The sequence below is a fragment of the Semicossyphus pulcher genome, unplaced genomic scaffold (assembly GCF_022749685.1).
Source record: "Semicossyphus pulcher isolate SPU_LCO1_2020_fin unplaced genomic scaffold, fSemPul1.0.p SCAF_9, whole genome shotgun sequence".
Taxonomy (NCBI): Eukaryota; Metazoa; Chordata; class Actinopteri; order Labriformes; family Labridae; genus Semicossyphus; species Semicossyphus pulcher.
In genome coordinates, this window is record NW_027211770.1 from 18,772,826 (window position 1) to 18,797,955 (window position 25,130).

General features: G+C 40.4%; 3 protein-coding genes across 4 annotated transcripts; 2 read left to right on the top strand and 1 right to left on the bottom strand.

Moving 5' to 3' along the window:
- Nucleotides 1-1,663: 1,663 nt before the first annotated feature.
- On the top strand, nt 1,664-13,439 carry rundc3b (RUN domain containing 3b). 2 transcript variants are annotated; one of them, XM_069656489.1, is made up of 11 exons: nt 1,664-1,778; nt 5,883-5,998; nt 6,414-6,547; nt 8,253-8,338; nt 8,530-8,619; nt 8,923-9,003; nt 9,112-9,286; nt 9,615-9,772; nt 10,923-11,069; nt 12,102-12,226; nt 12,302-13,439. In XM_069656489.1, the coding sequence occupies exons 1-11, from the start codon at nt 1,684-1,686 to the stop codon at nt 12,445-12,447; spliced, it is 1,353 nt and encodes a 450-aa protein (XP_069512590.1). In that variant the 5' UTR covers nt 1,664-1,683; the 3' UTR covers nt 12,448-13,439. The 2 variants fall into 2 exon arrangements, with proteins under 2 accessions (XP_069512590.1, XP_069512591.1); XM_069656490.1 differs by having other exon boundaries at nt 10,923-11,097; nt 12,302-12,389.
- slc25a40 (solute carrier family 25 member 40) lies at nt 13,355-17,903 on the bottom strand. Its single transcript, XM_069656491.1, has 10 exons — nt 17,743-17,903; nt 17,451-17,555; nt 16,889-16,948; nt 16,687-16,793; nt 16,523-16,590; nt 16,038-16,162; nt 15,647-15,930; nt 15,427-15,508; nt 14,360-14,440; nt 13,355-14,268 (listed from the first exon to the last, which is right to left on the bottom strand). The coding sequence occupies exons 2-10, from the start codon at nt 17,545-17,547 to the stop codon at nt 14,135-14,137; spliced, it is 1,038 nt and encodes a 345-aa protein (XP_069512592.1). The 5' UTR covers nt 17,548-17,555; nt 17,743-17,903; the 3' UTR covers nt 13,355-14,134.
- A 963-nt stretch (nt 17,904-18,866) lies between these two features.
- dbf4 (DBF4-CDC7 kinase regulatory subunit) lies at nt 18,867-24,565 on the top strand. Its single transcript, XM_069656349.1, has 12 exons — nt 18,867-18,912; nt 19,449-19,600; nt 19,699-19,902; nt 20,028-20,078; nt 20,167-20,236; nt 20,355-20,443; nt 20,561-20,606; nt 20,757-20,802; nt 20,894-21,019; nt 21,511-21,604; nt 22,176-22,291; nt 22,430-24,565. The coding sequence occupies exons 1-12, from the start codon at nt 18,867-18,869 to the stop codon at nt 23,217-23,219; spliced, it is 1,830 nt and encodes a 609-aa protein (XP_069512450.1). The 3' UTR covers nt 23,220-24,565.
- The last annotated feature ends 565 nt before the right edge of the window (nt 24,566-25,130 follow it).

Genomic DNA, 25,130 nt, shown 5'->3' on the forward strand with positions numbered 1-25,130 from the left:
TGCAGGGGGAACTCAAGGTTCAACTGAGAGAGGCAAAGGAGGAGTACAGAAAGAAGGTGGAGCAGAAGCTGCAGGTTAACAACATAAGGGAGGTCTAAGAGAAGGACCCTAGATAAACTGCTATCCATTCTGGACAATGCCCGCCACCCTCTGCACTCTGTCCCAGTACTTATTTAGTTATAAATCAATCCTCAGATAGATTTTGACACTGGGACACAAATTAGTTTATTATGTTTAACCCCAATTTGCTTAGCAATATTCTAAGAAGTATATCACACACATTGACCACACATTGGGACTTTTGCGGCCACTTGGGGTCTGGGAGTTTCACCAGTTTAAGCTGTCAATCATTATTGTTTAAAACTCAAGGCAAGAATACTTTCTGGAAATTGTTACATCAGCTGTAAAGGTTACTCCTTATTTGGTGGATGAAGGAGGCATGCAGCGAGGAGCGGAAGGAAGTGTAAATATAAAATTGGTGTGAACACTGACAGAATATGCACTTTTCTCTGGAGCCACTGGATGGCGCTGTCGTTCTTCAAGACTGAATTTAATAGCCACAATGAATTATCAAAATGTAAACAAATCAGATACTGGTATGTTCAAAACTAGACCGAAATGAGAAAAGGAACAAGATGCTGCGAAAGGTTTGTTTACGTCAAAGGGCAGATCTAATAGGTGAAAATACCTGTTTTTGACGTAATTCATATCATACTTATCCCACTTTGACGTCCGACGTCCAGGCGAAATTAAAACAGACCTTTTTACACACAAGACATTGTTTCTGTGTATGAATGATAAACAGACACTCCCACCTTCATTTACCTCCCCTCACTGATGGCAGGATAAAAACAATCTACCTCCACAGGACCCTCTACTGTCAGAAACAGCTCCCTTTATTTACAGCATCACACTTCCGGTTGGACAAATTTACCTTCAAAATAAAAGTAGGCCAATTTATCCGCCAATTAAGACAATTACAGCAAAAAATAAAGTCATGTCAAGTCAAGTCAAGTCAAACTTCATTTATATAGCACATTTCATACACAGGGCAACACAATGTGCTTCACATGAAGTGAAAGGCAAACACAAATTTATCACATAAGTTCATTATCAAAATTCAGAGCACAGAGTACAAAATGAAGTAAATAAAAAGTCAAATTTCAATATCACAACACTTATACACTCTCTCACGCTCCCTCTCCCAAGCACACACACACACACACACACACACACACACACACACACACACACACACACACACACACACACACACACACTAAAAGTTTTAGCCATAAACTGATGAAAAAAGTATAATAGTAATATACTTTTAGCAGTAATATAGCTAGTTAACTGCAGAAATGTGCTGTACTTTCTGTAAATTATGTTTCTATATTAAAGTCAAAGTGCTGTTACAGAGTTTATCACACTGTAAGAAATTCTTGTGAGGAAGTGGGCTACAAAACGTTTCCGAGCTGCCATACGAGCTTTTATTTTTTAAAGTACCAACCGGAAGTTCTCTAACATTTGACTTGTCTGTGGTTCGTTCCCCCCACCCTCAGCTACCCCTTCCTTCAGCTGAGCAGCGTGTGTTCCTCCGAGGTGACGGAGACAGCTGGTCCTGCCCTGGTGCTGCAGAGAGGGAGCGGAGCCACCGGCCGCAGCCACGGAAACGGGCCGGGGATGGCGTCGCTCGGCGTGGGGCTTCATCTCACCCGCAAGCGGGGAGCGGGCAGGAGCGCCGCGGTGGAGAGGAGGAACCTGCTGACGGTGTGCAGGTGGGGATTCCTCTTACTGATCTTTCTTTCATTGACAGGGAGGATGAAAGCAGCGTCTGCAGCTCAATGTCTGACGGCAGATTTGATCATTTCAGAGGCGCATGTTTGTTTGAGGTTAGCTTGAGGAGCAGGACTGAACCCAGTGGCTCCATCCTTATTTAGAAATATGACTTCATATGCAAATAGGAGAAAGTCATTCTGTGTTTGCTGGATGGGTTGCATTTAAATATTATTGCAAAGATATTTATATATTAGCTAGCTAACCTCGGGCAGATGCAATGTGTGTGTGTTTTTTTGACATTATAATTATCTTTTATTCACACACAATACACTTGCACGATCCCACCTGCACTATAAAACATTCATGAAATCACATTTCAGTCTAAATAACCCTCATAATGAGTTCACAGTGCGATCAAGACCAGGATTTTAGAAATACTTAGGCCAGAAGTCCAAATGCATCCATCACTACTCCACCCCCTGAAAGAACGTGGATTACTAATAATAAAACATATTAAAATGTTGTTGTTTTTTATATTTATGCACATTTTTGCATTCATGTTATGGTGCAATTTGACCTTTAACCTTTTTTGGCCTCAGGCTTAAATGATGATCTGTGTGAATGAAATCTGTGTATATTTGGTGTTTTTCTGCAGAATATGCAGTAAACAACACTGAGGACACAACCTTGCTGTCCTCAGTTTATTCCTCAATGTTTGATGGATGCTGAGGCACACACACACACACACACACACACACACACACACACACACACAGACACATGTCGCCTGCCCGCTTCTCCTCCCTCTCTGTGTCCGTTGTAGTGTTAGACTCTCTCTGCTCTGAGTATTGATCTGTGGTCCTCTTGGTGCTGCTGGCATGTCTGTCCCTCACTGACGGTCCCTGTGGTGTATTTAGGACAGAAGAGCAAAAGAGGGTCAAAGAAAAGGGAAGAAACTGAGAGAGTTCAGATAACAAACTAATAATGCTCCACCTGCTCCAGCTGCTCGGTCCGGCAGTTTACAATGTAACAAATGTAATTTCAAGGTCTCAGGTGTGTGGCTGTGCTTTGTATGATCCATTAACCTCAACTGAAACAGATGTAAGGAAAAGTAATAAGTCACAGGGGCTTCTCACGTGCTGACCTGTCTGATCCTTTCTCGCCTCCGCACCAGCCTTCAGCTCAAACTGATTGCCATAAGCAGAGCGGAGGAGGGAATGAGTGAGAAACTTGATGGCAGATTGACAAAATGAATGAGGAGAAGATTAATTAGAACTGGGGTTAAAGACAGGCAGAGGAAAACAACTTTGAGGGAGCTTTTAAGTTGTGAAATTCATCATCCTCTCCCGCACTGAGCGACAGCATCTTTTAGAGATGAATATAAAGCTTCTCTTTATAAGGTATGATAGTAAATATCTTTGTGTTTTTTATTGTGGATCAGAGTGGAGGAGCTGTGGAATCGAACTGTCGACTTTCCGATTAGAGGGCGACCCACTCTACGTCTGAGCCTCAGCCGTAGTGTTTACTTTATTTGTGTGTTACTAACATTAACAACTGAAAATTATCAACCTATAATACATCATTCTGCTGAGGTTTGTGTACAACAAGCCCCTTAACTTATTTTTTATGCTATGATAAATAAATCAGCGCTATCTCTTAAACACATTTCTCTGCTGAACTGGAAACATTTATGTTGACTCAATCAGCTTTTCCTTCATGTGCGGTGCAGTCGTCCGTCTTTTAGGCAAGCTGGAGACCCTCATTAGCTTTTGTTGTTCATATGGAAGCACAGGTGTTGCTCATAAAATGAATAATTACTACTCTGTTATTTAGGTGTCCCACTGCGATTATACAGATGTTACTGCCTTCATTTTTATTATTTACTCCTGTACTTTTTCTGCTGTAACATGTCAAAATGTATGAAAATGGTGCCTTCAAGTGCAGTGCAGTATATGGGGTTTGTTTGAATAACCATTGTGTTATTTTTGTTTAAAACGTTTATGAGTAGTCATATCACTGTGTTTGTAACTTCCCTCATACATAAGCATGAAGTTAAAATACAGAAAACAGATATTTCGCTCTTGTTTTGAAAGGGAACACGCTGATGTTGATGATTTTGTTTTCAGTTGCCTCGCAACGGGGTGCTCACGACTTCAAACACTTCAAAGCCTAAACTGTGTGCTCGACTTTTCATGACAACATCAGAGTTACATTTGAATGCAGTACTGTGGGTGCCAGGGGCAGATCCAGACTGTTTTGACTGAGGTGGCCCGACTCAGGCACTGACTTCTGCAGGGGTGTTCCCCCCCCCCCCTACACACACACACAAACACGCGACTAAATAGCATTTTCTTATATTCCTTGTGTATACTTTTTACCCTTAAAAAGTAACGCAACAGAATGGCAACATATCTCTTTTCCCATTGCCAGTGGAGTATACTGCTTTTCGGTCTCTTTTCTGCTGCGTCACTGTCACCGTCAAACACGCCGGAGAAACGGTTAGTAAACAGTGACAATGTTACGGTGGTTAGGTCTTTATTTTATCTATTACTCATTCAGTCTGTTTATCAAACTAGGCGGCGACCAATTTGGAACGATGTTCGAGCGCTGCTCGGACGGAGACGGGCGGAATTTGTAGCTAAGATGACAAGGAGGCGCAGAAGTTACTGACAGAGCATAGCATCAGGCCGGAAAGGGGTAGGAGATTAGCATGTCGCCCTGGGTTTTGTGTTCCCATCATTGCTTATCGGAGCTGAGGCGATAATTCCCCGGGTCTACTGCAGAGTCATTTGACCCGGGTCTGAATGCCAATTGTAACGGGTGTTAGTCGGTTTTTTGACCAGTGGGAAAGCAGTTTCAGATTTCAAGGGGGGCCCAGGCCACCCCTGGCCAACCCTCTGGATCTGCCCCTGGCAGTATTGTTGATGCTTGTAGGATTTAAGGACTCTCAGACTGTTCATCAACCATCATCAACACTTTTACTCAAGCAGCGCCTTTATATAATTGCATTTAAGTCCCCTAAAGTATAAAGATAAAGATAAAAGTGTTTTTTGATTTATTAAACTTTTTGAATTCCTCCATAAAGCACTTTTGCGAACACTTTCTTTTTCAAATATTCTTTGTAAATACATTTAACTTGGTATATGTATATATATGTATGTATATGGGAGTAAATTGTCTGCTGCAGGTGTCCTTAAACTTTGAACTGGCACCAATAGTTCTTTTTCAAAAGGATTTTTTTTATTCTTCCATGAAAGATGAAGATTTTTACTCTGTGATGTTGAAAGTAACTCTGAGGATATGTGCAATATATCCTACCCAGAGAGTAAACTCACTTCATGTTAATGTCCACAATATGTGGTCAAAAACATGTTCATGGAAACAAGACAAACTCAGTTCTTTCACAGGAAGCACATCCCTCTGTGGTCGCTGTGCTGCTAAGCAACGACAAAGAGAGATATGAAGTCAGATTATTCAGCTGACATTAAGACTACACACATTTTGTCAGTATTTGCACAACAGACACACACACTGACACGTTGCAGCTTGCTTCATTAACTCTCCTTCCTGTCTAATTAGTCCTGATCAGATTAGAGTGGGTCAGTGCACATGACTGTCATAGTGGGCAACACATTATTGCTGGATTCATCAGAGGGTATTAATCAAAGCCTCATTACAACAGTGGAGGCCAGGTAGGTTTATTTGTCATACCCTGTGATTAATTAGAGATGGTAAACCCTGTTCATTATTGTGGATATTCAAATGCTAGTGTCTAAAAATGGAGATGGATCCATCACATGATTAGAGGCGCATTCACTTCCATAAAGTTGGGGGACTCAGTAGGGACAGGTTTAAAATAAAAAGAATAGCTACTTTTATGTTTCAAGCTTGAAAATAACTTTATCCTACAGTTCCCATAATGCAACAAGTGGCATCTTTTTACTAGCTAGCTAATTAAGATCCCTTCAGTGCTTTGTTATAATTTGTGCTGATAGACCAACAGTGACTCCTCTCTTCTGCTTCATAAGTAAACTCTGTGAAGTTTCCCTTTAATCTGTAGGTCCAAAAACACATTTTTAACACCATATTTTTTCTCTTTTCAGGTTCTCGGTGAAGACTCTGCTGGACCGCTCCTGTTTTGAGACAATAGACGACACGTCTCCAGAGTTCGTTAACTTTGTTTCCATCCTTGAGCAAATACTCAGCCATCGACTCAAAGGTATAAAAATGAAGTGACTTTCCTCTTGTCCCAACGAAATCTATACAATCTATGCTGTTTGTTATATGCAGTTTTATCGCTTTTTTCCGTGGTAGGCGAGTGATAGGAAGAGAGGGATGATGTGTGATAATAAGAAGGAACATTGTGGTTTTAGTGTCTTTATACCTCCAACCCACAAGCAGCCTTGATATGCAAATGTTTTATGTTAAATACCAATGACTCATCGTTTTAAATAACAAGTTAAGGCAGGCACGGTCATTTCATTTCCCTTTATGAGATTAGTGTAAAGTCAAAGGACACTGTTGGAACATATTCGTAGTGAAAAGACTGAAAACAAAACCTGCCTGTTAAAGCTCTCATCCTCCAGCCTGTAAAAGAAATGAAAGTCCATTAAGTGCCTCTCTTTTTCTCTCAGGTCAGACGACTTGGTTTGGATATGAGAGTCCTCGGAGCTTCTGGGACTGCATAAAAGCAGCCTGCAGTAAAGTCCCTCATAACTGCATCCGAAGCATTGAGAGCATGGAGAACGTGCGATCATCGAGAGCCAAAGTGAGGATAAACTGGGATCAGGTTTAATTACATCAGGCAGCTGGGGAGACAAGAAGTTGACTCTTCAAACATTAACAGTCAAATAAAAACAAAGCATTTGATTTGATACAAAATAATATGTTTAAGACCATAACCACAACATTAAGTTTTGTATGCACAACATATCGTGACCTACATACACAATGCAGAATCAGGCTTTTGTGATTTTATCTTTCTGTACTTTATCCCCTTAAAAAGATCAAAGGGAGTCCAGCCAAGGATGTTAATATGTGACTCAGTCTCAACCCGCAGGGAGCAGAACAAACAGAGGAGCTAATATTGTTTCTTCAAAAAGGCTGCAGGAAAACACAACAAGAGGCGCTGTTTCTCTCTCTCTCTCACACACACACACACACACACACACACACTCTTTTTGTTATGCCTCGGGCTTTTCACCACAGTTCGTAGGATGTTCAGTCATGATACAGCCAAACAAACCGCGAGCTGAACTTCTGATACCAGGAAAGGTTAATCATGGTGTCTAAGTGGCATGTCAGTAACAGCCGTTCTCTGTGCTATATATGCATTTTGTGTACTTTATAATGGGGAAGAAGTTAAGATGCTTTTCCTGCAGCACCATTAGCAGGTCCACTTACACAGTATAATATGTCTACATCTGTCTACTGGAAGGATTGGCTCAAACTTAACTACGTTCATGCTTCTAAGACATTATAAATGTGTGTCTTTGAATGAAACACATTTCCTCCAGCCCCACAGGAAGCGTAACATTTGGGGTTTTGAGTAAAATGTCTCAATGTGTGTTTGATGGATTGCCATGAAAATGTGTACACACATCCATCCATCTAAGAAATGTAATCATTGATGATCCTCTGACTTTTAATGTAGTACCATCATCAGGTAAAAGTCGACCTCAGCTGTACTTTATGAGTAGTGCTAATTAGCAGAAATTAACACTTGCTAACACACTAAACTAAGATGGCTAACAAGGATAAGTGCTCTCAGTGAACAAACTGCTCCTCGTCGTCCCAATACTTAGAATGAACCTACCACATGACCCTCGATGGCCACCGCAACCCAAGCAGCATTGCCAACTTCAACAGACCCAGGCTCCGCCATGTGAGCTCCAGGACAATACTGATACTACCCACCCTACCACATGGCTTCTAATGGCCCACACAATTTGAACTTGTAGTTAGATGGGTAGCGAGAGCTGGCACATTAACAGGGTTATCAAATGGGCACCTCCCTTCACTCTTACTATTGCCTTTGTTTTGGCCCCCAACTGACATTATTTCTCCTCATCCAAATCCACTGACTTGTTTTAACTGTCTGACATCTCTGTGCTACAAACCCTCTACATCCCACTTCTGACCTTCCATCCTCCCTGCTGCATATCTAAGCTCTTTCCTTTCTGACGCTTCCTCCACTGAATCCTCCCAGGACACCGTCAGCCTATAAAACAAACTATCTGCTGACTCAGACCAAAACACTATGTTAGGCCTCAAGTTAGTGCAAACTATTTCCTGATACACACTACATCTGCTACACGTCAACATGTTAACAATGTCTTTCTGAGCATGTGTGCATTCTGATGTTAGTCAGGCTTCAGAGAGCAGCTAGCCTCCCTGTAATCTCTTGTTATGCTTGTTAGAGTCTTACTGGTGACATAAGCCTCCTCTAACAGCTTCAGTGTTTGTCTCTGCAGGGCAGAGCGTGGATCAGAGTGGTCCTGATGGAGAAAAGATTATCAGAATACATCTCATCCGCACTGAGGGAACTGAAAACCACCAGGTATTTATGTGGTACCCAATGAAATTGCAGGAAGGGTCTCTCTCTAACTACAGCTTTCTGCAGGAACATTTCTTACGCAGTAACTCAACACACATCCTGTCTGTTCTACTCTCTCTTTAATCCTCAGTGTAGATCCAGAGGAGGGTGAGCTCAATTAATGCTGTTTATGTGTGCACATGTGTCGACTGTAGGAGGTTTTATGAGGACGGAGCGATCATGCTGGGAGAGGAGGCGGGGCTGTTAGCAGACACACTCATCGGACTCAACACCATCGACTTCAGGTACTAATCATGTTATATTTTCTCTTCCTGTAGCTCAGCACTACTTTCTCTCCATATTTCTCTGCATGAGTACACTGCCAGTTTTGAGGTTGATTTGAAAGGCTTTCATTTTAATGATACAATTACGGTTTTAGTTGATTTTATTATTAACACAACAGTGTATTGTTTACTTATTGGTCCCCATGAAGGCAAAGAAATACTCTAAAGGTAAATCAATGTGTAAGAAAGAAGTGACACAGCTGTAAATCTGGTAAAAAAAAAAGCTGATTCTTGAATTTCACCTTCCTTTCTTCTTTTTTTTAGCTTCTGCCTGAAAGGAGAGGGTCTGGACGGCAGCTGCCCCGCTGTGATCGACTACACGCCTTACCTGAAGTTCACTCAAAGGTATATGAGGTCAAATAAAACATCCATAAAGAGCCAAATCATATCATTCACCTGTGTTATCTATCTATCTATCTAAGTCGTATTTACTGGGATTTACTTGTCTTGCAGCGCAGACAGCATCAGCAGCGACGAGGAGGAGATGAGGACTCTGGGGAGCAGCGGCAGCGAGAGCAGCACCCCCGACAAAACGGCCACCGCCGCCTCCATCTTCACCGAGCAGAGCAACCTGTTCAGCAAGTGCAAACGCTTTGAGCAGAAGTATCGCATGGCGCTGGAGCAGAAGGTAGCACCTGCGTGTGTTTTTATTTTGAGACAAACAAATCAGATGGTAATATAATCCAATGTGACATTTTGCTTGATGTCTGCCTGACAATTAGAGGCTGGAAATGTAAAAATACCAGAAGGGGAAAAGACAAACACACACTGATGTTATTTAATGTTCCTGTGTGTGGCCTCAGCTGTTATTGAAGATGCTGAGGCTGCCACACTTTCTGCTCTACGGTTTTTATTTGCTTTGAGACAAAACAAAGATGAGAGTATTTAGACATGGCAGCAAACTAACAAATTAAAAACTGCATGTATATGTGTGTGTGTGTGTGTGTGTGACTCAGGGTTACCTGGAAGAGCTGGTCCGTCTCCGAGAAGCCCAGCTGTCAGAGGCCGTGTCTCATAACAAAGCTCTTCAGCAGAGCCTGGCAGACACACACCTCTCACACACACTGGAGAAGGAGCAGCTTGAGTACATCGTACTGGAGCTTCAGGACCAACTGTGAGTTCAGGACAATATGTGTGTGTGTGTGTGTGTGTGTTTGTCAGCGAGTGCATCTGAGGTGCAGGGGACTGTGCAGCAGAACCAGCTGTGAGTCTGACATTCAGGAGTCAGGACTCAGCGAGGAGCCGGGAGGCTGCAGGTGGTTTGTTATTTATGTGTTGTTGAATCAATCGCAGTCGGTGCTGCTTTTAGCCGAGCGAAGCCGCATCAGCGCTGCGTCTTTCTTTCCATTAAAGTTCCAATCAGAGAGAAAAAGCTCTCTCAGGATTGAGCACTAATTCAACGTAGGCAGCAAAGTCTGTCGAGAGGGTTTGTGTCACGATCTCTGGAAACAAAGCTGCGTTCTCAAGCCAGAGCGATGAGTCAGTGCATGTTTTCAAATGCAAGGACAGTGAAAAGCAAAGTGATGCAGAGCGTGAGAGAGAGTGAGATGCTCATAGAAAAGTACAACAAATGAAGGATTCAGATTTTTTTTTTTCAAACAGAGACAGATGTGGGAGATGTCCTGTGTGTAGGCTGCAGAGATCAGAGGTAGCTGATAGTTTGTAGCGCCTGACTGGTGCAGTATTTTTGGATACCAATTTTTATGACTTAGAATAATGATTACTATAATTTTTTTGTCGCTGAAAGTCAAAACTTTTTATGTTAATTGTGCCTTAAGACTCTACATTGGTCCATATTATGTTTTTTTACTTAATTTAAAGCTTAATTTATGTGAGGAACTTTCAGTGTGTGTTGATTTTGGCGCCCCCTGTGGACAAAGCCGTACCTCTTATCTCTTTGCTGATTTTGTCCTGTACATGCTTTAGTGGTGGTTTTTAACCAAAGGTACAGGTATCACTCAGTTTAAATTTCTGCCCTGGAAAATGTAAACAAAGGCAGCGTGCAGTTCATTGCTTCATCTGTAACCTACCCCCCCACCAGCAGTTTCAGGCATTTAAAATAACCATATAGAAATAATCAATCATGTCGCCGATGGCCTGGTTTGCTTTTGTAGCTCATATAGAGTAATCAGAATTAATTTCAGTCTGTTTCATAACCAGCGAAAAACTCCTCACAGGAGCTTTAACGACTCCCTTCTTTTATTTAACAAGTATAATTATTCCAGAAATTGTCTCTCACTCTGGACGCTGTCTGTCGTCTCTAGGACGGTGCTGAAGAACAATGACTTGCGGTCCAGACAGGAGCTGACGGCCCACCTGACCAATCAGTGGCCCTCTCCAGTTGCCTTGGATGCCAACGCAGTTGCCTTGGATACGCTGCTGTACAGGAAGAGCAGGGGGCAGTGGGAGGAGTACGTAGCTGAGTCCGCCACAATCCAGGTTTAGTTTGGTTATGTCGAGGACTGCCAATAATTTTAATGTTATTTTATGTATATTAATTATTAATACATCTCAACTATAAATCATAAAACACTAAAATTATTTGAAATATATTTGTACAGGCAGCGATCTTGCTCAGTTATCATTTCAATTAACTGGAAAAGAAAAAATCATACCCTAGTTAGAAAAAAGTTCTTAGTGTAAACTTTCCAAGCTGGGGATGTACTTTACATCTTATTATTTATCTTTGTGTATCATCTGTATCCTTATTGGTTACTTTACGTATTCTTAAACCACAAAGTGACACAACCTATAGAATAAATAAGATGAGGGACTCAAAATGCACGGCTCACTCAAGGCAGGTAAAAGAGTTTAATGTCCAGTCCAGGTTCCATACACGGATCATCACAGTAAATAACCCAAAAGGGAAAGGCAAAAAGGCAAGGGAGAAAAATCAGGCTAAGGTCATACACAAAAATCACTCACTAGGAAAAATGCTGGAACAAGGCGACACGAAGGAACACACAACGAACTGACAATGAGGGGGAAGGCACAGAGCGTACAGAGTATACTGTACATACACAGGCAATCAAGGGGAAACAAGACACAGGTGGGTCTAATTAGGGCGGGTTGACACAGTAGGGAGCAGGGATCTGAAAGTCAGACAAGGGTGAGTTTCAAAATAAAACAGGAAATGATAATATAAATAAAAGCAAAACAAAAACATGACCTTAAGGAACTTGATGGACTGTATCACAGACAACCTATCTGCAAGAATTTGTTGGAAAAAACCATGGAGCAGGTAAAAATGGTACTTTAAGGATGATACAAACAATAAATGAGTGGAAAATGCCTCAAGACAAAAGATATTCAATTTACAATATTTATAATTGTAAATTACTTAATCAAACAAATCCATCAACTATAAAATGATTGTTGGTTTGTTTTTATAATTATATAAGTGTTTGTGCGATCTTAACTGATCCTCTGTCCTGTCTTTGCAGGAAGAGTTTCCAGAGTCTGGAGCAGCTGTCCACAGACATGAGCCTCTCACAGACGTCTCTGGAGCCGTCACACACTCTGAGTCTGGAGGCCCGGCCAGCCAGCAGCACACACTGGCCCCACCAAGGTACGCCTCCTCCTGCATGCAAGCGCTGTTCTCTAATCTTACATGAGCCTTAATCATGTGCACTGTCTCATTCAGGTAAAGAGGAAACTCCGTCCCTACGAGGTCTGTGTGGCTCCCTCACCTCCGTCTCCAGCTACAAGTCTCTGGCCAGCCTGAAGTCCAGCGAGTGTTTGGCCAGTCCTGCAGCAGAGATCTGCAGCCCCGGCATCACTCCTTCATAGCTACAAATAACACGAATAACACACACTGACACCAGGGCCAGACAATCCAGGAACTTTCTAGATGTAGGTGATGTAGATTTTCTGTTTGTAGACGTTTATGATCTGTATGTGGAGCACAGAGCTTTAATGGACGTCTGGTTTGCAAGATGAGAGTGGTGTAGCATGTTCCTTTAACTGTGTGTAAACTCAGCTCCATAAACCGAATAACGTCTTATACGTATGTTTAATGACTCTTTATAGAGCTTTTCCAGCTTTATTATCATGTTTTTGAAGTTGGTGTGAGAATTACCAAATCAAATCAAGTGGTTTTTTTTAACCCCCCTCCTTCTCTTAAAGGTTTTCCAGGAGATCTTAGCATGCTGAAACACTGACTGTAGATCAGATCAAAGTTTAGGAGCAAACAAAAAAAGCTTTGTGTGTTTAGTCTCTTGTCACTATGAATCATTTCCTGCAGTTAAGGGTCTTTTTTCTGTGCTGCCTCTAAAATCTTGTTTTTAATCTAGCAATCTCTTTGATTTAGGACGGTGACTCACATTTGTTCAGGTGTAAATATTCTCAGTTTTAAGTGTTACGTTGTCAGTGTTTCACATAACGCTGTATCACACTCTAGTTCTTAGTTCTCAGGTAAATGAAAATTCACCTCTTAGTTCTGGCTTTTATCACACACAGACTCTCGTTGTTACACCCTTTAAATGATCAAATGCAGTATTTTAATGGCTAGTTACTACAAATAGATCCTTCCCTTAACAAGTCCTACACTATTGATCTGCATTAGGACTCGTTCAAGGATATCTTAAAACAGATATGTTGACAGGAGGAACAAGCGTATTGGCAGGATAACAGTATAATGTGATTTGTATTATTGGTGACTAGCCATGTACCTCAACACTGAACTCATGACTTTGCCTTTAGCTTGTTGCAGCAGATGTTTTATTGGATTCTTTGCTTTTATATGCTTCATTTGGAATAAACTCCACTTATTTAAACAGTGACGATTTGACTGACATGTTCTTGTTGACAATGAACAGGTGTGTGAATAAAGCTAGAAGTTAATCAATAGAATAAAATTATTTCCAAAGGTATGCGTATGTAGATATGTATATGTATGTTTACATATGTCACAGTGTCTGATCAAACTAAAAAAATAACACTTATAGCGTCACACTCACATTCTTAGGGCATGCTATTAGCTGTTGTGCCCTTTTCTCTGTCCATCACACACACACATAATAAAAGTAACAAGGGATAGGACTGGAAGTACAAAACAGAGATCCTCTGTAAGTGCTTGGGATACACTGATTGGAGATGGACGCACACAGAATAACATGTGATGTAAGGACTTCAGGCACGATGCACATGATCCAAGTGCAAGAGGAAAATCACATAAATCTATGGCTGCCATCTACTGGATGTTCAATGCATCAAAAAGCATTTGATTTGAACACAGATGAGACAAATATTTCTGTCTAGTTGTGCGCATGAGATCTACACTGGTGAACATAAAAGCACAGAATATTAAACTACAAAAACTAATAACAAGCTTTTATATAAATCGTGATCATCTATAACATCTTGTTTTGCAGATATTAATCAGTTCATTTTGTTCACTTCCGCTGTGTTTAAATTTGGCAACATAAGCCTTTTGCTTCCCGGTGGAGTCCAGCAGTGACAAGTGACTGGACGACTATCAGGTGCTGCTGGTCTGCAGCGGCCCGAGCATCCTCTCCTGGTTGTGTTTGCGGAAAAAGGCCTTTCCAAACTCGTAAGTGCTGATCATGATGGCGCAGGCCGGAGCGACTTTGATCAGTCTGGGGAGGAAACCTGGAAGAGAGGCAACAGATAATAGGAGCAATTATGTGCTATTCAGTGAGGTATAAGTAAAAGAATTCACATAACAGCAGATGGTATCTACCTGCAAACAGTCCACCGACTCCATCCTGCGCCACAATCCTGCTCATCACGCTGAAGGTGGAGGTGGAGACCTCAGATGATACTGAGAAGACAGAGACAAAGTCTGATCCATCAGCCCAAATGAGCTTAACCACCCTTCCATTAACATTGACCTGTTAATAGTCACTGTGTTCACTCCTCCATTTTTTTTTAACGTGGCTTTAATGTAGCGAAATCCTTTTATTTCATGATGTCTCCTTGTTTCATAAATACAATCTATAACAGATTGCTCAACTCAAAACTAAGTTACACAGACACGTTTGTATCTTTGGCCACTTTTGGTTCACTAATGTTTTCTAAAGAAATTCAACACTGTGATAGATGAAAGGATTCCATGTTTGTAGTGAGCAGCAAAGCAATGTGCTCTGCTTGTTGAGGCTATTTCACATTATAAATTATATAAACTAATAGAAACATCTGGATGTTTGAACCATTCCCTGGGTAACCCTGTTTTGTATTTGGGTGACAAACAAATGAACCTTCATATATTTATTGCTAACTAGCTAATATGCGCTTTCAATCGCTAAGCTTAATATTAAACGTTTTCATCTGACAGAATTTAGTAGGAAGTGTGCAATGTGACATTGTGTAACCATAGTGGGCAGTTTAGGGCTGCATCGAACAAATGTTTTCACAGTCAAATAATCTGTCAGTTACTTTACAAATAATGGATTAGTTGTTTGGTAGATAAATTAAAATGTCTTGTTTTGTTTGGTACCCAAAGATATTCACTTCTACAAGATTGATAATATCTATATTGTTATTTTTAATGCCTGAAACTGCTGGCGGGGGTTAAGTGTCAGGCGAAGTGATTAACTACACGCCGCATGAGTGATACATATGACTGTTAAAGAAAGCAGGATAAGGTTTTCTGATCAAAAACACCACGTAAGCATGTACAGGACAAAATCAGAGAAGAGATAAGAGGTACGTCTTTGTCCACAGGGGGCGCCAAAATCAACACAAACCGAAAGTTCCTCACAGGAGCTTTAAAATAAAATAATAATATAGAATAAATGCCATAATTACAGTTCTTTGCTTGTAGCTCCCCCAGCTCCACCTGCCTTCTCGTTTTGACAACATCAAAAGGTAACGTTACAATGGATGCAATCTGAAAGAAACAGAAATATGTTTAAATACGCTGATGAAGTTTTACATTTCAATTTACGTATGAATTTATATGTTGTCTGTCAGATTCATTTCTATAATCTAAAGGCTGAAAAGTTGAATAGTGTGGAGATGCACTTACAGATCCAGACACCGCTCCAGATAAGAAGGTGATGGTAAACGTGGGCTCTCTGGTGTTATTTTGTTCACACAGCCAGCTCTTGCCCTTCTCGTAGTTGTACCAGTACATGGCTGAGAACGGCACGTCTCTGAACAGCGTGGGCCCCAAACCTCGCCACAGAGATCGCCAGCCTTCTGTCTCCACGGCCGAGCGGATGCAGGCGGTCAGCTCCCTGTAGGACTGTTTCTGAGACTGCACCTTAGTACGGATCAGCTCCAGAGGGCTGATCACTGTCGCTGAACCCACTGGTGATGAAACAGAAGAGAGAAAAGATCAAAACACATCTACAGATTTGGGCAAGGGCAAACATCCCAATGCCAGAGAGAAAAGACAGTCAAGACATTCCGCTCACCTCTTGCGACAGCTCCGGCCACAAGAGGAGCCTCCTGAGCGTAGTCTCCCATCCTGAGCCTCAGCGCTGCACACAGCTGGTCGTAGCACGTGAAGTAGATCACTGTAGCTGGGACTGCCATCACACTGGAGACAGCACATATAAAAATTTACATAAGTAACCCTTCCATCAAAATATACCAGTCAGGGGAAAAATTAAACCACAAAAACAACACAATAAATAAGTTAACATGATTAATTAAACACAAATTCCGTAACTGTTCGTTAACATATATTGCGCATATATGATCAGCCTTCAAGGAAATCTTTGGTGGTTTGCCACTAATAGGTGCATGTGAAACTAAAACACCCTTACTGAGTGCATCAGCTACGGCTCAAATGACTTCTAACCAACCGCATTTGCTCAATGAATCGGCTTTAAAAGGAGAGGAGGCTGACTGAAGTGCAAAGAAGGAATAAAAGAGACACAAGAGACTTCTCACTCACAGGGTTGGAGGCAGACCGCTCCACAATGACTTTATGCCTTCATGGCGTATTATCTTAACGAAGGCATCCTGCAAAAATACAGAGTTACAGTCAGTGTAGGAAGATGTGCTGTTAGGCTGTCCTCTTTTTTTGGTGACATACAATGGCTATGTGAAATTTCTTACCAGTGTGCCACTGAAGTGACTGGGCGCTTTGTACCAGACTTTGGAATTGCCATTTTCACACACACATATGTGGTCCATAAGTCCATTGCAGTAGACAAAGCATTTGCCTGAAAGACATTAAAGAAACATTTGTGTTAAACATCAATTAACATTTTGAGTATTAAACATTCTACTCGAATAACACGGTTCATATCTATTTTACCTTTGGGGAAGGGACTTTTCTGTGCTTGCAGTCTGATCTTCACAACATCTAAAGGAGTGACTGAAAGAAGCAAAAACTCAACATGAGCCTCTATATGTGTCATCAACAGGTGCACTGTAAAATGCTGCCATATGTAGTGTTTTTCTGTGCATTATGTATATCTACTGTAATGATATTATACAACAATTATAAATACATGAATTATGGGTTTTAGTTTTGTTTGCCAAGTGAGTAATGAGTGCCATCGTACGAGTGTTTTGGGAACTGTAGTTTATGATGCAGTTAAATTCTAACTATACATGCAGTTGAGTCAACACCAGTGTAAAATAGTAAAGTATTACATGATATTAAACTGTGTCATAGTTTTATTAAAAAAATAAAGTGCCACCTAAAAAATAAACTGAGTAGAAATTGAGTAGAAACCAGAACGGTAAAAAACAAAACAAAAACAGACGAGTTATGAGAAATGGTCAACAGTAATGTGGCACTACATGAGTAAAAACACCAGCCTAATTTGAAGGAAATTGGTAAACATGACAGTTAATCAGTCTTGGGATCTCACCCAACAATGATGTGAGAATGGCTCCAGAGCAGGACGCCACCATCTGTTGGAGTGGAGTAATGCCGCCGTTGGCAGAATTGGGACTTTGACCATTCATACTTTCCTCTTGAAACAAACAGATACAATTCTACATTAGACATGTTTTAATCTATGTTAGCCATCGTGTACGTAAGGATTGGTTTTCGTATACTGGGCTAATAAGCAGCCAAAGTACCATTAGCTTGGTTTGTGCGTTATGACAAAATCATACTAGATTACATGATGAAGAGAGCTACTTTAGCTAACGTCCTACCTTTTTAAAGCAAGTCTTCCATTAATACACTCATTCCTCTCAGGTTTTAACTTTGCCAACAGTATCACAGTTGCTACTGTCCTATGGGGCTTAATTGGAAGGCATAGCTCAAACACGTGAGTATGTCAGGGGCTGTAACCCCAGCTAGTTTGTCAGTTACAGCAAACATTACATGATAACAAAAGTTACGTAGTATTCATTTCAGCAGAGCACATTCTTGTCCTTTACGTTGTATTAAATATAGTACAAATATAGTACAGCCGCATATAGTATAGCATTTCTTTCGGAAATTATACAATTTCTTGATGCATTTTTTTTTAAATGTATCAATTTGTTTCGCTGTATGTTTTTACATAAATGAGGAAACATCACATTCATACACAAAGACTGCGTTTACCAAATCCGGTGTTGCCAGGTTTGAAGAGATTCCGTAAAACCTAACCCCTTTGCAGATTCTCGAAAGAATGGAAAGGACAGCATTGACGTTCATCAAAAACAAGTATGGCTAAACAATTATATTTGAAAGTATTGTATACATGTTTATAAGAACCCAGTGTAAGTATACTTTCAGAACGTAATGGTTTTAAGCGTGATCATGTTTACGTTGCAAGAAACTGTCAAACATGGCAACGTATGCTTCTTTGAGTATTGGATTTGAAGCGGGAAAGGGACGCCCGGCGAAGTAGTTACCTTGGAAGTTTAGTACAGCTGGCTTAACATTGTAAGACCGCTTTTCAAAGGATATTATGATGTAACAGACGTGCGAACGCTGCTCCCTTGTCGTTTATTAATGTTGGCTTACGAAATAATGTAACCTAAGTTGAGTTACGCAGCTAACCGTCAAACCTGTCTGTCCGCTGGAGAAACGAGACACGAACTTACGTTACACGGTTAGTTAAAGTCACTGCCAGTTGAACCTGGATAACCGGTTAACAATTCACATCACGTATTTCATTGCTCATATATTTTTATTTGGACGTTGTTTTTGCTTAATGTTGATCTTTTTTTGTAAATATCTCTGCCTTTGTTTACACACAGGAGACAGAAAAGGACTTCCTGGGGCATGTTGACTTAAGACAGGAAGCCAATACAAACATTTATTTTTCTCAATGAAAGAGAATAAAATGAAGCCAAAACGCATCCAGAGGAATACAAGACCAAATTGGCAAGGTAACATTATTGTTAACTCTCTTGTTTTATCAGTATGATTAAAGGCCGTTTCGTGCTTGACAGTTAAATTTAAAATGTAGGGTTAAGCTAATCATCGGTCTTTACCGTCACCGACTAAGATATTGATTATTTTATTTTATTGTCAAAAAAGTTGTCAGTCGGCACAATGTAACTTTAAATTGAGGGAACTTCAAGTCATGTCAGAGATAACAATTATTTATATAGCTAGCCCAAAACTAATATGTTTTGAATGGCTTTATAATCTCAACAGCACAGGAGTTATTCTCTCCTCAAACTCTCTTTCTGGACACAAAAATAGGAAAAAGGGGACAAACTTTAGAAAAAGACACAGCTGCTCTTTGTATCTCTGAATCTTTAACCATCAAAAATGTGATATTTGACCAATTCATCATTTTGGTTTGGAAAGTGAATCGTTTCATCTGTGTTTGATCACTTAAGTATTTATTCAAGCACTTCAGTTGAAACTACTACTGGACTCCCTCTCTCATCGTCTGACTTTGCTGATTGCTTTGTAGGGAAAGGAGTCGGTGCTGGAGATGACAAGGCGACACTGAGCCAAACTAAGCCTGCTCAAATCAAACCTTTTGCTGGGAAAGTGTTTTACCTGGATCTGCCATCGAACAGAATAGCAGAGACATTGGAGTGTGACATCAAGGAGCTCGGAGGGGTGAGGAAAGAAAAATATTCATTTCTCCTGTTTCAGTCTGAATTATACATGAAGTTTCTCGAAAGCCTCATCCTGTTTTTCTCTTGTTTGTGACTCAGACAGTCGAGAAGTTCTTCAGTAAAGAAATAAAGTTTCTGGTATCCAACAAGAGGGAGGCTCGATACGTAAATTGCCTCAAGCAGGACTCTCCGGTCCCCAGCCCAGACTCCGGACCGAGTTCACCTCACCCTCGCTCAAACCCTCACCGGCCTGGCAGCCATGGCGACGGCATCAAAAGCAGGTCTCAGGGACAAACAGACACTGTGAGTTCACTCTTAGTTCAGACATGTTTTTGAAATGCTCAGTCTCACTGCTTACCTGTGCCCTATTCCTCCTTGATCATATTTACAATTTGTCAATGTTTTAATTTACTGTTATTGTCTTGCAGTTAATTAAAAGTCGAGGGAAGTCTCTGGTGGAGAGAGTGGTGAAAAAGCAGGTTTGTGAAGTCAACACTAATGAGTTTAGAGAGGAACTGTTATAACCTCTTCGTTTTCTGTGCTAATACACACTTGTTTGTTTTTTAGGAGAGGGTTCAAATGAACAAGATCCTGTCAAATGCTCTGGAGTGGGGTGTGAAAATCCTTTACATAGATGGTAGGTTGAAGAGGTTCTATTGTTTTTTGTTACTTTACATCAACCCTTAGGTGCGTTATTTGAATGTTTAATGTAAATAATGGCTGAAAGTAGTTTTATTTTAATTTTCAAATTGCAGATATATTAGCCTATGTGCAGAAGAAAAAAAAGGGTGTCAACAGCCAGCGTCCTGCTACCACCGCTGTCAAAACAAGTGTAAGTTTACAGGTTCAAAATCTTCTATTAATCTTGTAAAACATTGCTGATATTTGGGGAATATTTTATAAAAGATTATTGGTTACATTTTGCTTTAAAATGTATTTTTTTTCCCGTCATTCTTTATAGGTCAAAGCTGAGTCAGCAGCAAAACACAGCTTACAGAAAGTCAAAGGTAAATGTCTTACACAGGTCGAAACAGGTTTTCTGAGCGTCTGTATTTATTACTCAGACTGTTTCTTTAAGGCACAAATGTTCAGCATTGATTTTGTGGCTTTATTAACACACGCTCAAATTAAAGTTGACCTAATGACATTTATTCCAGGAGGACGGATCGGTAAACCTTTCATCAAGGTCGAGGACTCCAGCAGGTAAGAGACAGTAGGTAACAAAAAGATGACCTCCACCAACTGTCTTTGAGCTGTTTACATCTGTTGACTATATATATTTTCCCTACTTTAGACACTATCGTCCAATCTACCTCACCATGCCGAACATGCCTGAGTTCAACCTGAAGATTGTTCCTCCTTGTAGTCCCTTCTGTGTTGAGGAGAAGGATCCTCCTGGGAACAAACAGCAGGGACGCAGGTACGGCGAATCTTCTCTGCTTTGTTTATAGCTAACTTTACACCTTGACAGAAATATGTAACACAGTCACAAGGATTTTATTTTGCTTTTTTAAACTTTTTCTTGTAGCAGTTCGTAAATTTTAACCTTTGTAACTACCACATCGCACCCAAATGTTCTGTAAAGGATATTATAAGGAGATATAACTTACTTACGTTGTCACGCAGCTCGTTTTGTGTTTCTCAGTGATCCGGTCATTTTACAGCCATGCTAGATGTTGAAGATGTTTTTCAGATTATTGACTGAAAATACAATTTCATACACATATCTTTCAGTTTGAAACGTTTAAATCAAAAGCTGAGTGTAAAGTTCTGTCGGTTTAAAGAGCGTGTCCACTGTTTGACTTGGTGGAGCCGCCCATCAAGACTGAATTAAAATGTTATCAAAATGCAGAAAACTGTTTTGATCTTAGTTTGGCTTTATTTGTGTGACCTCTGCTGCTGTGGGAACAGTGAAGAGAGAGGGCACGGCCGAAAGAAGAACAGGGACAAGAAACGAGGCGGCTACTGCGAGTGCTGTTTGATCAAATATGAGAACCTCACAATGGTAAGTTATTATCTTCCAATACAATCTGACTAAAGGGACGAAATTCATAGTAATATATAATAAGCCAAGACACTCACATGGTTTACATTGAGACGTTTTCACAATAAAGTAAAGGGCATATTTTCAGAGCTAACAAAGAGTTACAGCAAAGATTTAACCCAAATTTTATTTACTAATGTTTAAGTCAAGTTTGGACATTTCTTTGCCGTTATTACGTAATGTGTTGTAAGGAATATCGAATCACCAAATCAGCAGCTGGTAAGCTTTCAAACACTGTGAATTTGCAGCCTTTAACTAACTGATGTTGTCTTATTTAGCGTTTAACACCTAGAACAGAACGACATGTAGGGTGGGCGGCAAAACAGTAAATTCTAAAATTCGAGATGAAATGTCGTCTTGTGTAATAACATTGATACTACTGTGTAATGATACAAGTTACATAGTCCAGTGTGTTTCACTCTGATTAGATTGTCTGAAAAACAAATATGTGAATAGATGATTAATTATTAACTCACTGGACCGCTGCAGTTATCAATCATTTAACCTGGCTGATGTTTTATTTTTCTTAAAGCATCTTCAAAGTGAGCGTCACAAGGCTTTCTCAAGGAGTGACCAATATTTAGTTGTGGACCGACTGACTTCAACTCTTCCCTGCAACTTTATTCACATAAAAACTCAAGTAAAAAGGTAATTTGTTCCCATTCCTTTTAAATCTCTATTGACATTTCACGTTGTAATGTAAATGTATTCATACTTTTGAAATATCCCATGATCGATCCGTCTCTTCCTCTTTGCTCATCTCATCTGTTCTTTGCTTCCTGTCAGACCAAAGTGCAGTGTTTCCTCTCTTCTGGTTGCTCCTGGACCGTGTGGGAAAACTGAGCGAAGGCACGAGGGAGCTCTCGATACATCAGGGATTATTAAAGAAGAGCAACACCAGACTGTTGATGGGCACCAGGGATCGAATCCAGGACACACCTTAAAAAATGGATCAACTCCTGCTTCTGCTCCTCTGACTCACAGAGAGGAGGACAGGAGTAAATGTTACACTCACCCAGGCAGATCCAAGCACAAATCTCTGGCACGTAAATGGCTGTGCAGACAGAATTCAATGACTTCTTGCACTGATCAAGCAAGGCCGGGTCAAAATCCTCTGCCTCATACAGAAACAGCTCCCTCTAGAGGTGAGACTCTGGCCTCAACTCCCTCCAGAGTTTCTCAGGTTGACCCAATGGACCAAATGATAACAAAGGACATAAACAGCTCATCCTCTCACTTGTGCTCTATGAACAAACAGAATGAGGTTTCCTCAAAGAGCCTTCATGTAATAAATCAACAGGAGGAGTCTGATAAGAATCCGGAACCCTCCGTCTGCGGGGCTGTTCAGAACAAAATAACTGGAAACAGCTCTGAGGAGGAAGACATATTCCCTCCGGCACAAAACTTTTCTCCTGTTCGGAAAATAAAGAGGAAGGTCCGAGTTTATAAACGCAAAAGACGGAAAGTGGAGACTTCTGTTGAGGAGCCAAAAGACCTTCCTGACGACTCCATGCGGAAACTTTGGGAGCTTTTTGAGTCAAGCACTGACGTGGACGTGGAGTTCCTGGGGTTTTAGGACTAGAAGCAGCAAAAAATGAACTGGATCATTATTGCCTTTTCTAATACTAGAACCACACGGCTTTCTGTGCCATGGACTCTGCAGGACAATTGATTCTTCTTGTCTTCAGAAACATCGCCTTAAAGAGAAGAATGATCTACAGTGAATTATTTCGTTTCAGGGCTTTTATCAAGTTAAGCTGCAAGGTAGCTGCTGAGACCTTAAAGCATTTTGTTCACCTGATGGAGATATAGAATTTGAAAGATGTAAACCAGAACACAAATTACATTTATAATTGTCTTTATAGTGGTTTTAAAAAGGCTTTTTGCACATATTCTTGTGCTGCAGAAATGGGTTAAAATACGTTTTTGGCAGTTTGAATCTAAACTCAGCACAAAGATCCGTCAAATTGGACTAGAAATTGAAGAAATCAATTCAACTATATAATATTCACATGTCAAACATTTGTTTTAAATCAACTTGAAGGCCTTTTAGCACAAATCTGTAGCACATCTTGTTTTAATCTAAATCTGGGTGGGTTTACATTTAGTGAGAGAAATTGATAATAGCCACTTGCTTTTAACTGATGTAATTTGCATTAAAAAGGGATATAAATATAGAGAACATTCAGACTCTAAACTTGAACTCGCCGCAATTTATATGGACAAGTTTTATCCTTCAAAATGTCTTTGTGTCACCGTGTACTGGACTAACACCTCATGGTGACACCGCTCTGCAGACGCCTTTAAAGTCCCATCACAAAGTATTCCAAGGACAGAACAGTCCTTTTTATGGATCTTAAATTGGGCAGTACCAGAAAGATGTATTTTCATTTTGTCTTTACCGTTTAAAAATCTATAATACGTTTTTATAATACGTCTTACTCAAAGTTTACTGTACCTGCATGCAGTCTTATAACTGCATGTTCATTTAAAGGCCACCAAACGGCAGCTTTAGTCATATTGTTTTACCGTCATCTGGAGACAGTCAACTTAAATCTACCCAGACAACCTTACTGTGTGTGTGTATATAAAATACATGCCGTGGTTTCATGTGTATTTGAATGTGAATGCCCTGCAGGTTGGACGTGTGGTACTTGACATTATATATGACATTTTAGGATTATTCCTAAGTGCACTTTTAATGACCTGCCTTCATGTGCTTTTTCTGATGCATTAGCTCAGCGTCTCCCTCTTCTCTCTCTGCGTGTAGTGCATTAGCACGGTGCCCTTGTTTCCCTCACTGCTCTCAAATGGATGCACTGGGTCAAATGGGAGTCTCTGTGCCAATGGCATTAAAAAGACACAAGCAACAATGTGTTCCAAAGCAGGAGAGGACTGCAAATAAAAAGGAACGCTGAATGCAGACGGTGTCTTTTTTTGCCCATTATACAGATATTACCTGATGCCACTGTGCTTTTATGATTATGGTGCACGAACTACAGTTTATCTGACATTACTTTAACGAGACCTGCAACAATTCTTTGATTCATCATTTGCAAGAAAATGAGTTGTAAATTTTTTTTAATCACCAATAGTTTTGGTGAAATTTTCAAGCAAAAACGTGAAACATTTCCTGTTTTAATCTCATTACATGAAAGGATTTGCTGCTTTTCTTTGTCATTTCTCAAACTGAATGAAGAGTCTTTGGTTTTAGACTGTTGGTGGGACAAAAGGAGCAGTTTGAAGACGTCACTTTGGGCTCAGGGAAATCTTAATGAGCCTTTTTCACAATAAGTTCTTTACATTTATAGCAGATTCGATAATAACATCATTAGTCGCAGCCTTACTTTAAACTAAGGATGCCCGATATTGGATTTTCATGCCGTTATCCGATATGCCGATATTTTTGCTGATTGACGATTTTGATAACGATATATTAGGCACATGTTTTTTTTCCACCTAATTACAGAGAACATCAACTCTCCCC